The following is a 14,556-nucleotide window of genomic DNA, read 5'->3' as shown; positions in this document are numbered from 1 at the left end:
TGAAAAATCAAGTGTGATACTTGAAAAGTGCTGTTTTGCAGACTGTGATTTACCTTTGGTATGCTTATATACATATACGCTAAACCAGGTGTAGGCAGTCAATTAGTAGTCATGAAATTGATGTACACTTCTGGGCATAGAGCAGCCTGACAGAAAGAAAGCACATATTCAAGTCCATGCTACTCCATGCATTTGCTGGATTCTCAAGTTCATTGTGAGAGACTGAAGGAATCAGATATGTCCACCTTAACATTTAAGCCTGAAAGTGCACTTTCAGAGCTGTTCTCCTCACCATATGCCCTTTGCTTTGGTTCACACTTCAAAGCAAAGTTTGGACTTGATTCCCCTCAGATGAAAGTGAATTAGATGTGCCTGTGAAGCACAAGCGCTCAAGCTGTTAACGGGAATAACACAGGACTAGAATTACACCCAAAGTAAAGTATCTGAAAGGCATATAGTGAGGGCATTGGATATTGCATAACAACAATTTCTCTCTAGATCATCTTCAAGCAATTTGCATTGCTTCACTCTAATGAGAATATGAATTCCAGGTGCCACACAGGGAGCAAAAAGGGATTAAGAACTAATGAACAGTGAATCTCGCCACTATTACCTATGGTAAGATACCCATGTGATGGCTATCGAGGCAGGGCAATATTCTGCCTATGCAGAATATTTTTGATCATTCTAACAGAATATGAAGCTCAGTATACATGCATCAGTTACTGAGACAATATTATAAGCATACAAAAGTTGACCTGAAGAAGAAACAGAGGCACTTACCTGGAAAATACTTCTGTTTGTTTGCTTTCTCCAATATCTGAATATTCAAGTTGTGGATATAAGGGCTGAAGATGTAAAAATACAGAATCTGTCTCAAAATTAATAATGAATAAATGAAGGAAAAGGATAACGGATTCAATATCATTTTTCTCAAAGCAATCTGTGCTCTTGCTTAACTCGAGTCCAAAAAACTCAGAAGCTCATCTAAAATGCTGATTTGTTTTCTTCTACTATCAGTGCAATCTCAATCTATGTATGCCAGTTCAGATACGTTAGATTGAATTTACTGGGACCATAACCTACATTTTCACAACAGCAAAAGATACCTGATATGGAATCAGAAGTAGGTAGGGAAACTGTTGGAAGAAGTGCCAGATCGAGAAGGCATGAGGATCACCGTAAGACGTATGACTTTCAAGTACAAAGATATATCAGCTGGTTCAAGAAGGTCTCAAATGCAACTGTAATGAATCAGGGCTTGGATGTTTCTGAGAAATGCATTTATTCTACAGAAAGTGAGAACATACAAATTGTCCTGGCAGCAGCTTTCATTGCCAAATTGCTCCCTGCTAAAATAAAAGCAGATATCCTGGCAATAAGTGAAGAATGTAAAACAATAGAGGATAAAACCAGGCATACCAACACCTGAATAACCAACAGTCATTATTTCTCAAGACAGACTGAAAGAAAGCAGAAAAGAAGATATTGAAGGCCAACAATCATAAAAAGCCTTCTAAAGGTGGTTAAAGTGGCTAGAGCAGTTTAAAAGGAGAAGAGAGTCTTGAATTTCACTAGACAAGCAGGTAGTTAGTGTAATTAATCTCAAGATAAAGGTTTCCTCTTCACACACTTCTATTTTTGGAGGAGTGCTGTAAGAGTAAGGTCTCAATATACAATTGAGAAAAAGTGTTTCAGAATATTTGGATGAGTTTTCAAATGAAATTAAACATCCTGGCCTGATGAGCTTCAGGACAAAATAATCAGAGGATATTTGAAGCCATTCAGTAGTTAACTTATGGGGTAGTACTGAAACAAACAATCTTCAAGTGCTCCAAATATTCTTTTTTTCTTTTTTTTCTTTTACTAGAAAGGTAGAAGGAGAGAAGAAAAGAAGCTGAAGAACTACAGACCAAGTAGTCTTGTTAGCTGTGTTCTTCGGGGGGGGGGGGGGGGGGAAATGGAAAAAGAAATTAAATTTGTAAATCCATGTAATGAAGAATACATGTTGAACAAGAGCAAGATCATTTACTTTCTTGGCCCCCAAAAAAGAGGACATAACTTAATTTTCATGAGACTTCTGACACTGCAGAAAATTTATGCAAAAAAACTCAGTGTGAGATCTTATAGAAGGAAAAGGGAATAATCAATTTTATTTATAAAATCTTTAAGTTAAATTTATTTTTACTCACTCACTCATTCTCTCATAGATTTCATTCACTCTCATACCTATCTCACAAGCACCAAGTTCTATGTGCCCAAGTGGTCTAGTACTTACACACAATGCTGAGGACAAGGGATGTCAACTATGCTCAAGTTTTCAACTACACTCAAGTTTTCATCAACTCTTAGGTTCCTTGTGATGGGCAATGAGAACCCAGCTTGGGGACAAGTCTCTTAGACTCTGCAGAAATCAATAGTCCTTATGGCATGTTCTCCTTTGCTTCAGAATCTTGATTACTTCAGTTACCATTAAGTTTTAGGGAAGGTTGCTGCTTACTGTCTGTTTTTCCATGTTTATTTGACATGTGTGTCTGTTTTCTTGCTTCTGCTAGTTCTTTCACACATGTATTTCCATTCAGGTATTTTGTTCATGCCAGTAGTACTTCTGTTACAAATCTATTATTTTGCAGATTACAAAGCTAATGGTGGTTTCAGCTATGGCATAGGATTCAGATTAGAATTCAAATTGATACTGATAAATTCAAGAAATGGTCCAGGGTGAAAGAGTTTAGCTGGGATAAATGTTAAATGCTGCATAGACAAGAATAACAGAAATACTTAATTGTGCAAATACAAGATGAGAGGAAGAAGAAAAAATAGGAAATTGTTATTAAAAAAATGACATGGAGATTACAAATGCAACATGCTGTGGCACAAACTCTGTATAGAATTAGAGTTTAAGACCATGAATCTTAAGACCATGTTTACCAGGACTGGTGAACAGAGATCTGTACTTTGGGCACTGGTCTTCAAGATCAAAGCTAATTCTGTAGGAATGGCTGAAGAACTTCAACAAAGAAAGACTTAAGAAAATAACAGTGTCACCAAAACAATAAAAGGAAGTCTAATTCTTTACAAACAGGATCAATAATAAAATTGTTGGAAACAGACTTAGATTAAACATTAAGAAAAGCATTTTAATAGCACAGCTAATGATGCACTAGAACAGACTGACTACGAAGCTGAGGGAAGTTATTTTGAAATTACTGAGTTTTGATGTAACAGCTTAAATAGAAAATAGATCAAATTCCCTTCTCTACTCCCCCCCCCCACACACACACTTTGAGGGAGATTTCCTTTTGAATAGAGGAAAAAAGATTGCCTTACTGAATCTTCATTGCAGAACTGCGCTTGGAGGCCTTGGAATCAACCATTACACCACAGAAATGTCTAGACAGTACTAAAAACATGGAAGTCAATGAATCATTTCCACGTTAACATTCAAAATTTCATCCAGAGCTAGAGATGTAGATGTTGATTATTCAGCTATCTCCAAACTGATGCAAATTGGGCAGAAATAATGTTAGCTCAAGCTGCCTGTTTCTCAGGAAAGTGTTCTGAAAGAGCATAATTTATTAAGTAAAATTCCACTATCAGCACATAAATGTTTTCTCCTTTCCCTCACATAATGAAACACAAACTGGGAAATAGCATATACTGCTCTAATAATTGTACAGACTGATGTTGCTAGAAACTTGCATTTATTTTCCTACTCAAACCAAACTATTTCAAAATGAATTACAGTGGTATGCTGTATTTCTTATTCACACATCTTAACCTTAAGATATAAACTACCTTGATGGAATCTGGCATTTAGCAGATCCTACATTAAGTCCTTAGTTTTCATTTGCTGTATAAACCCTGCATTCTAATAGGCAGGGACAGTTACATAACTGCACATCAAAGCAGGCTGCATAAATAAATAAATAATAATTAAAAAAACAGAGCTACAAAGCAACATCTTTGCCTTCAGCAGTCACACTCCAGTGACTCATTCAAGTGACCTTATTTGCTTATTGGAAGCTCTAGGTGCAGGCTGCAAGTGTTAGAGTGCATGTTTTTTTTTTTTTTTTTTTAGTGTATCTTTGCAGCATTTTAGTAACAATATTCATGAGATCTAAGATTACATGTAGCTATTTACTTATCTACAACTGTGACTTCAAATATATTTATTCATCCTAACCATGACAACAATAAATGTACTGCTCTTTGGTATTCATTCACTCTAGTTTTTTAATGCACTGATATGTTATGCCATATAAAAATAGCAACATCTGTACTGAAGTAACCATTTTTTCCCACAACATTTTTCCTACTTGCTTTACCAGTGTATGAGAATATGAAATCAAGACACAAAAAGAGATAAACTATTAGAGATTTGTATTACTTGACAACATTTATGGACTTTCAAGCACACATATAAATATAAGGTCACTATTTGAATGTCTCACCCTAGGCCACATCATCTTAGAACAACAAGAAGTAAAATGAAGCAACTCAATTTCAATGGAATTTCACAAGACAATAGAGAACATGGTAGTGGTAAACAAGAGTATAAAAACTGACTCTGAACTAGCTGTGACAATTCATAGGGCTTTTGACTGGCTGACTGTTCAGAAAAACACTTTCAAAAACAAGTGGAACAAGGAGGACTGTAATGTCTATTGGACAAATTTCTTTACAGAAGTACAATGAAGAAAGTATGGTTTCTTATGCCAATAGCCTGCAAGTAAAAAACAGCTAAAGGAATGGATTTTCAAGGGGATGAAAACAGAAATGCCTGCAAAAATGTAGGCCAGAAAGGTAGTAAGCTCTATATCTGTTAGTTTATCTGATAACCTACTTCAGAGACTGTATACAACAATTTAATGATGTTTGTTATTATAAAATACTGATAGGTCAAACTCATCCACTTAAAGGCAAACTTAATGCATATCAAACTCAGACTAACTAGAATAATCTAGTCTGCTCAACAAACTTACATCTTGGGATGGGCTACTGCAAGGATCTTCATTTCACACAATTCCCAATATTGTTTAGATAAACTTTCTAGTAAAAGAATTTAATCAGTGTATTAGACTATTTTGCTCTTCAGGCTAATTCAGTAATTGCCTCTCTTCTGAGAGCATAAAAACAACTGACTACTAACTTCTTAAAAAAATAGCAACAAATTCATGTTTTTTCATGATGTCTATTTCACATTTAAGTTCCATATGGTGAATAAAGTGGCTTTAAAAGTGGAAAAAAAAAAAACATTCTGAAGATTTCACGTTACACATGACATCATCATCTACTCACATAACATTTTCTAAAATTTCAGTGTAAAAGGTTCCATTACAAATTTGGACACAAAATTCATGGCTCTAATTGTAGGACAAGAGTTAGAAAGAAAGCTATTCATCATTAGAACATCCCAATATATTTAAAGAAAACAGATACTGAAAATAAGCATGTTGGATATAAGGGTAGCAGTAGCAGTTAACATTGGAAGAATGTTTCATTTAAAAACTGACATTAAAAACAGTTCTAATAGTTTCTATACGTGTTCGACTACTATGAAAGATTGAGCTGTAAGAAATGAGCATCATGATTTTTTGTTGCCCATAAGCTGATGCAAAATACTGTTCAAGTCCCTTAGAAAAGAAGTCCCAGCAGTTCATCCCATGTGATGGTCTCCAGATGACAGCACAGTGACCTTGCTGGAACAGATCATAAATCTGATTCTCAGAACCAGAGAGGTCCTAAGTAATATGAATATGATTTTCATTTCAAATACTAAGAGGAATAAAAATAAATAAATAAAATCACTTGCCTAATTAAAAGGCTTTTACCTAAATTGAACTACTTCTCCCCCTCACTACTCCCTACTCCTTTACTATTTTCTTCTTTCTATGCTCAACAGTTTAGGATGAAGCATTTTGATTTTTTTTGAGATGAAAAGAAACTATTGCAGTTCCTTGAATTTTACTGAGCCTGAAGAAAATTTACTCAATATGCTGTTAAGCTGAACAGATGTTTTTGGGCAGCTAATTTATTTGTCTAAGCAAATGTGCACAACTAACCTCAAAGCACCTTTATGTTTTTTTCTTTTTGGTCATATACACTTTTTTTTTTTTTTTTTTCTCCAATTGAAAGGAGGTCGCGTCGAGGGACAGCCAGGTGAAACACTTCAGGTTTTGAAGCATGAAAACCTATTTAGGCCAGCCTGTGAACCAGAAATTGTACTATCATTTGCCTATCACTATCACTAATATATCTGCTTCAGTACATATAGTATTCAGAATTATTTGCTTCTTTAGAATCCTAGATACTGGAAAGGAAAAGAAGGCTCATTATCTTCAGACTTAAAAATTTAAGGTCAGTTAGGCTGAGATCCCGTTGGCAACGTTTCACTCCGAAGATCTTTTAGAATTACCCATTGTTTAATCATTGATCTACCATAGAAAAAAAACATCAGGAGAAGACTGTTGAAAAAGTGATTTATAGGAAGGTTCTATACTAAGATTCTCAAGGAACAAAACTAAATTAAGAGAAGCTCATTACTTCCCTTCAAAACTGCAAACAGTATAATACAGGAAAAGAGGACAACGCTTCCCTAACTAAATGAATAAAAGTTTCAAAACTAAGGTGTCTTATGTCTTATAAACAAAAAATATCAGTAATATCATCAATAATGTCAAGACCCCTCAGTTCCTATTACAGGAAGCAGATCATTTGTGATATACTGACAAAAGAGAACCACAAAATTCATTAATTGTTGGGGGTGGTGAGCTTAGTGGAGGCAAAACTTAAAACAAGACCTCTTATAAAAGCAGATACACTGTTTATAATTGGCTATTTCATTAGCAATAACAGCTTCAAGTTAGAGAACGAAGAGTTAATATGGATCTTTGTTACCATCTTACTTAAACGAATATATCTACATTATCTATCTATATGATACACAACATATATATCACACACACAAGGAGTACATTAAAAAAATAAAATAAAAATAAATTAGTGTTGGCTGTGCTTCCAGACAAGATACAATACAGAAAGCTGTTTCCATGTTCAGAGTGAACTAGTGACAAATTAACTTAATGAAACTCATCTGGGCCTTGACTGGCAAAGCAAAATCATTGAAAAGCAGGTTTGAGGACTTGCTTCAGAACAGAGACTAAGAACAACCTCGGCTGAAACAGAAGTAATGCCTGCAGGAATTCCATACACACAGTAAAAGTCAAATTTATAAGGAGCAAGGAGGTCTGGTACTGCAAAATAGATTCATGAACAGTTTTTCAAATGATTGGAAAATTGAGAGCACTGCTCAGTGCTCTTAGCTCAGAGCACTTAGTCAACAGAGTGGTCATGAGAATATGTCCATTAACATAAAGCCGCCCAAATAGTTTCAGAAATGCCTGAGCTCAGCTTAGTCACATCTTAGCTGCAAGTACTAAGGTGTTATTAGGAGCAGAATTCTTCCAAAAATGTGTATGTGTGTGAGAGAGAGAGAGAGTCAGGCACAGAGAGAGAGAGAGAGAGAGAGAGAGAGAGAGAGAGATAGAAGGAGAAAGGCAGGCAGAGAAAGAACATGAAATCTAAGTGTAACAGTATATTAAGTATCAGAGCAAGAAAGTCATGCTAATTCTTTCATCACATATTGCAGTCCTTAACATTGAATTTATACATTTTCCATCTGTAGAACTTGAAGCACTTCTAATATGGCAGTTAAACTGCAGTAGCATCAGCCTAAACAGGTGGATACCTGAGGACTATGACAATCAAGCCCTGATGCATCTTATAGAATACTAAGGTTTTATTACTCCTGTCTTCCACGCCAACTTTTCCAGGAGTTCCAGTAGCACTGTACAGCTAGCAGAGGAAAACCTGGAGCAAGGTGGGTTTCAGCTAATGCTTCTAAATCATGAAACCACAGTTAAGGTCCTGAGACTCTGCAGCAGTGTTCATAAGTCCAAGTAACTATTTGCTACCCCAAACTAAAGCAATAGAAATATAGCAATAGTTACCTTCCGCTGAAACTGCTGATGAATAGAAAGAAGGAAGTGGACCAAAAGGCTAGAACTTGCAGCATATTAAACTGATGCGGCAAGATTCACTAGACCGCATTTTTCAAAGCACTTGAAACAAACTGAGTTTTATTTGGGGAAACTAAATTCCTCAAGGAAGTTAACATCAATTTTTTGAAACTCTCTCAGTGCTAAGTATTGGGAGACAAATGCACACACAAGTCAATTACTGAAGATTAACTATTTACTTCTTCTCTAAACATTAATTACTAACCATTAAAGCATGATTGTACTGAGGACAAAGGAACAGTAACTTACCTTTTAATTACAGTCTGCATTCATGTTAGAAAGCAAAACAAAAATAAGTAACTTTGAACTTCTAAAGTTCCTCTGTACATATAACACAATAGAGAAAAGGATATTTTCCTGGAGTTTCAACACCCACTCTGTAGTCCACGTAACTTTGATATGGATGGAAGTTGAAAATAAAAACGAGACCTGCCCTTTCAAATGCAATGACTTTGTTGGATTCATGCTTTTCACTCACAAATGCCTAGGAAGAAAGTTTTCCCACACTGTAAAATAATATCTCATTTCTTATTAAACTGACAAAAGAAAATACACTGCTGTTATAAAACAGACTGTTAAAGACTCATGCAATATGGATTCTGAGGTTAACAAATAAACTAAAAATCTCTTGTACTTAAATAATAATTAAAAAATTCTGGACTTTAAATTTTAGAGGAGGGCATAGAATTGAAGTCAGAAGTGAGCTAGAGACATAGCACTTGAAAAATTCTTAGCAGTCAAAGACTAGTAACATATGGCCATTGTATTACCTTTCTTTAACAAAAAGGGGCATTCTTTTACCACACCAAATTTTCAATGTATTTCTTATGAGGATCAACATCTTTTTTTTTTTTTTTTTTTTTTTTTTTTTTTTTTTTTAAAAAAAAAGAAAAAAAAAGCAGCACCAGGTATGTAAGGGGTTTGTTTCTTTTTTAACTGATGTGTGAGAAATAGCATCAATAAGCCACAATAAACACTTATTATTTGCAACTAACTGCTGCACATAAACCATCTTTATTTTATTTGCTAAAGCCATAAATAAGTAACTAAGTAACCATTTTAAACAGTCCTTTAAAGTGAATTATGACTAAGGCATCACATAATATTTTATATGTACAAAAGTTATCAAATAATTGAAAAGCTTAAACACTGAAAAACTATAATAATTGATGAGTCATTTTAATAAAAAAATATAGTGCAGCATTCAGGTAGAGGCAAATACAAAAGTGATAGGTTGAAGATTGGGACACCATAACACATGCTATACTGTACCAAAAGTATTTTTTATCAGTAATAGAGAAATTATTTATACAAAATAAATTGCCAGAAAAAATTACACTTTCCCAAAGCAATCCTTGGACTGGATTATAGACAAAAATTTTAGTCTTGTCTGACCAATCTGCAGTTACTAAATAAAAATAGCAAAAATAATAGGAAAAAAGCTTGCTGTGAAGTTAAAAGGATACTATTTTAGATTTTAGTATCTGTAGAAGATATTTTAGTGATATGTTTTGACAACTTGAAATATATGGTGGGGCATTACACAGTGTATAATAAAGAGCTGTTTAAAATTTCTGCTTGGAAATTTTATATGATTGTTATTCTGAACACATACACTACTGTCGACTAGAAACTTAATGTTTACTATATACAGCTTACCGGGGGAGATGCAAGCCAGCCAAATCTTTCCTCCAATCTATTCATATCTCTGTCAAATGCGTTTAGGAATCTATAGCGAAGAAGATGATCATCAGTAAGATTGAACTGTCTTCTGGCATAGTGGTAGCTCTCATTATTCCCTTTTCTGGGAAAATCAAGCCATTCTGGATGCCCAAATTCATTGCCTGTATTTAAAAATATTAATTAAGGATCCATGAGATCGCATGCTGAAGAGACATCAAAACAAAGATATTATACCTTAAAATATATTTCTTTTCTATAAATTTTAAATTCCACAGAATAATTTTCCTTACATAAAACAATCCTTTTATTATTAAAATTATTCTCTGAACTTTCATATTTGTTAAGAGGTTTGATTTGGCAGTTTCACTGTCCAAGCAAAACATCCATGGACTCCTATAAAAGCCCATGAAAGAGGGTTTCAGCCTCTACACTATCATGTGGTGCTCAAAGATTCCTAATTCCCATCCTTTAATCAGGACAACAGAAATTCAGTCAGTCAATCAGGATATAAATTTCAGAGTCACTATGAAACCTAAACACATCACCTTAACACTATAAACTCACTAAGAGCACTGACGAGAAATAGTACCACCATTCACACAATCAGCTTCCATACCCACAGAGGTAGAAACCTTCCATTTTATCAACTGAACTTAACAACAATAAAAAGGCCAGCTGGACCCACCTGGAGCACTTATTTGACTGTATATAATAAATACAAATATTGTCATAACTGTTTCCAGTAAAATAACTATTAAATGAAAATTATAAAGAGAGAGAGAGGGAGAGAGAGAAATTTAAGAAGCATCCTGGTTCATTTGCTGATGATACAGAGCTGGGAGGAGTGACTGATACAGCAGAGGGCTGTGCTGCCATTCAGAGGGACCTGAACAGGCTGGAGAGATGGGCAGAGAGGAACCTCAGGAAGTTCAACAAGGGCAAGTGCAAAGCCCTTCACCTAGGGAAGAATAACCCCTATGCATCAGTACAGGCTGTGGGCTGACTTGCTGGAAAACAGCTCTGCAGAGACAGAACAGGGAGTCCTGGTAGACTGCAGAGTGACCACGAGCTGGCAATGTGCCCTTGTGGCCAAGATGGCCAGTGGTATCACACATTGCATTAGGAAGAGCATTACCAATAGGTCAATGGAGGTGATTCTCCTCCTCCACTCAGGCCTTGAGAGACCGCATCTGGAGTGCTGTGTCCAGTTCTGGGCTCCCCAATAAGAAGCAGACATGGAGCTACTGGAGTGAGTCCAGTGTAGGGCTACTAAGATGATTAAGGGACTGGAGCATCTCTCATATGAGGAAACACTGAGAAAGCTGTGACTGCTCAGCCTGGAGAAGAGAAAGCTGATGGGAGAATCTTATCAATGTGTATAAGTATCGGAAGGGAGAGTGTAGAGAGGATGTGGCCACTCTTCCCAGTGGTGCTCAGTGATAGGATGAGAGGCAACAGGTATAAACACAAGAAGTTCTGTCTGAACATGAGAAAAAAATTCTTTACTGTGAAGGTAACAGAGCACTGGGACATGTTGCCCAGACAGGTTGTGCAGTCTCCTTCCTTGGAGATATTTAGAAGTCATCTGGACATAATCCTTGGAAACATGCTCCAGGTGACCCTGCTGTAGTTAGGGGGGGGGGGGGGGGGAAAGGGGGGTTGGACTAGATGATCTCTCCAGAGAGCTCTTCCAACCTCAACCATTCTGTGATTCTGTAATCCTAGTTCAAGTGGGACTAGACTATATACAACAAATCACAGTGTGTAATGATGATGCATTCAGTCTCCGATACCCAAATCAAGTTACTTATGGGGCTTTAACAGAGCACAGGTTGCTTCAGACACCTAATGCTTGCAAGGGGAGTGGCTCCTTTCCCAAACTTTAGTGTCACAAGCACCAATATGAACACTTTTCAGACTGGCATAAAACACAGTCCAGCTATGGGTTCCTTTATAGGCCAAGCATTTATATCCCTTTAGATGCCTGCAAAAATCACTGCATTTCAATTTGTTTTTCTATAGCAGTAATGCTTCATAAGTGTATTGTTTTCATCCTATCTAGCCCACAACAGACTTAAATCAGACTTAAGAAAACAGAAGTGAAAACATTTAAATTTAATCAAATATGAGAAGTTTTGTCCTACCTAGAATTTCCAAAACAAATCTCAGATGTTGAACTTGGAGATTCATTCCTGTTGTGATTTAGCATTTTGAATGACTTTCTTGTATTCAGAATTTACTTATTTTATAAATCCTTTCCTTCCTTCTCTAATAATCTTTGATACAAACCCAAATAAATTAAATGGTTCTACTTCATGCTATTACCTGCTGCCTACCAGCCTCTCAGTCAGTTTGGACTCTTCATCTTGCACAGGATTAAAAGATGTTACGTACTTCAAAAGTTAAACAGGCTTTTCATAGAGCCCATGCTATCTGATGGATCAGAAACATTTTACAGAGATGACTCAGAACATATTCTCACTATAAAACGGAGATGAAGATAAGTAATATGATCAAGTTTAAGAGCATTTCTGTATTAGAAAGAATTTATCAATACTTCTGCAAATAGTTACTCAAGCTGTGTCAATAAACTACAGTTTTTAGTCAGGTGAGGGAAAGGGAGAAGGAGAGAACGAAGGTGGTGTTTCTTGGATGGAGTGCCTGCACATGTGGCCACCATCTGCTCTCTCACACAGTCTGTGCTGCCTGGAAGGCCCAGAGGAGATGGTCAGCAGTGACAGCTATGAATTTAGTTTTTCAAAGCAATTCCTGTGTATTTCCATGTTTCACAGGAACAAAGAAATAAACAAAGAACAGAAGAAAAACACTGCAATTATATTTAGGAGACTCCTTTACAATAGTATCTGTTTTGTAAACAAATTGACAAGTTGCAAATTAAATTTCATGTTCAGAAGATAAACCACTAAATTTCACATTCAGTTCAAAACCATAGACAAATATAAAAGAATGAGAATCACAGCAGGACTTTGAAAATGACCTTATAATAATACTGGACTGGACACTATTAAAGTGTGCTAACAAAATGGTACAGCAAATGAGGAAAAATATTACTAACGAGTAGAAACTGTATCTAACCAAATTCAATATTCACTTAAGATCTGGATAAAGCAGCATCTTCTTTTGTTGTGATCTGCGCACTATTGAAAAAGATTGACTACACAGGTTGCAGATAGTACGTATCCTGAAAAGACGGTCAAGGAAGTCATACCTATTTATTCAAGAAATATATAAATATGGAGGAAACAAGCAATAAAAGACAGTGAATAAATTAGACTAAAGTAGCACATCATTTCAACAGAGCACTTTACCAGAAGTAGAACATAACTCCTTATGTTTCCCCACCACAGGAACTAGTGTTTTTTTAATGCTGTTTTTTTAATAAAAATGCAGCAAAAATGTAAAAACAGTTAATAAAGGTTATTAAGAAAAAAATGGAATTTAATATAGTGCAGCAACTGGATAAAAGATTAAATTCCTTGATGTCAGAAAAGCATATTCATGTTCTAAGCACTTACATCTTGCATCTTAAAGTCTCTCTCTCTCTTTTTTTTTTTCTTTACGGGCACCTTCTAAGCCAATGTACCTGCAAGCCATGCATATTTACAATGTTAAAAATGAGTGAGGACATTTAAGAAAGAAATAAAAGTTCCTATATTAAGATAGAATAAATTCTAGTAGATTTTTTTTACTGCTGGTCTTAAAATACAGCATAGGGAAAGGGAACGAACATTTAGTATGCAAGCAGGCCTTCTGATAGACTGCAAAGAGCACTTTGGCGCTTGAGAGGCATCAAGACTACACATCCTTTAACAAGAACGAGGCGGCTCACACTACATCATACCCAACACTCACTGGCCTGGGCTACATAAATAAAAAAAATAAAATAAATTAAAATAAATAAAAATAAAATAAAATAAAATAAAAATCACTGCTTTTCCTTAGTTTGACTTAAAAACAAATGAGGGGGTAGGAAAGGGGAGATGACTGACACCATGACACTTGCTTGTGGAATAACTAGTGGCATGTGCTATCCCCTCCCCCACGTTTCACTTTCTCATTTCTGACAAGAATCAGCAACATTCACTTCTGGATAATTGAGAAAACATCTAAGCATAGAAGTTCTATTGGGATTTCTTTTTCTGTAATTAATTTGCTGTTGGATGTAAAGGTCCAAACTACAGATTGACAAGAAGCCAGCTGGTACAAATGATGCAAATCAAAGTAATGGAACTAATGCGGGGAAGGCAGAGAACAAAGCTGAAATTAACTGAAATTTTGATTAGAGAAACAACACAAAGACAAACCATTGAAGTGCAATGCATACTAATTTTATCTAGGAATTAATTCAAGTTTGTTATTTCCTACATGTTATGCATATTGCACACCTTTACTGTGCACAAGATTAAGGTCACAATTCTAACAAATTAACACCTTACTTACTGTAATGAAAATTTATACCACTATTGTACCTTTACAGCACAAGAAGTACTTCACATGTCTGATGGTTATTTTGCAGCTGATCCCTCAGGTTATTAAAGTATTGTTGATCTCTGTTCAGACATATTTGCTAGCAGAATCAGACTAAACAAAACACTAAAGAGTTTTAAAAGATGTAGGCAGCTAAGAGTTGCTAACTTTTTTGGATTTTTTTTTTTTTAACTAAAGACATATGACATCAAATATTTAAAATATTCACCTACTTTGTTTTTAACTTCATATGTCAAAGAAAAGAAAGAAGTTTATTTAGCTGTTTAAGCATGAACAAATATAT

At 35.4% G+C, this 14,556-nt stretch overlaps 1 protein-coding gene across 2 annotated transcripts in view; it reads right to left on the bottom strand.

Moving 5' to 3' along the window:
- Positions 1-14,556, bottom strand: part of GBE1 (1,4-alpha-glucan branching enzyme 1) — a 149,027-nt gene that overhangs the window by 17,908 nt on the left and 116,563 nt on the right. For both annotated transcript variants that reach the window (XM_062597651.1, XM_062597661.1), the window contains exons 13-14: positions 9,741-9,925; positions 8,437-8,565 (exon numbers count right to left, since the gene is read on the bottom strand). In XM_062597651.1, the coding sequence (XP_062453635.1) occupies positions 8,437-8,565; positions 9,741-9,925 (314 nt within the window). The remainder of the gene's footprint in view (positions 1-8,436; positions 8,566-9,740; positions 9,926-14,556) is intronic.

The sequence above is a fragment of the Rhea pennata genome, chromosome 1, assembly GCF_028389875.1.
Source record: "Rhea pennata isolate bPtePen1 chromosome 1, bPtePen1.pri, whole genome shotgun sequence".
Lineage (NCBI taxonomy): Eukaryota > Metazoa > Chordata > Aves > Rheiformes > Rheidae > Rhea > Rhea pennata.
This window is presented reverse-complemented; position numbering and strand designations above follow the sequence as displayed.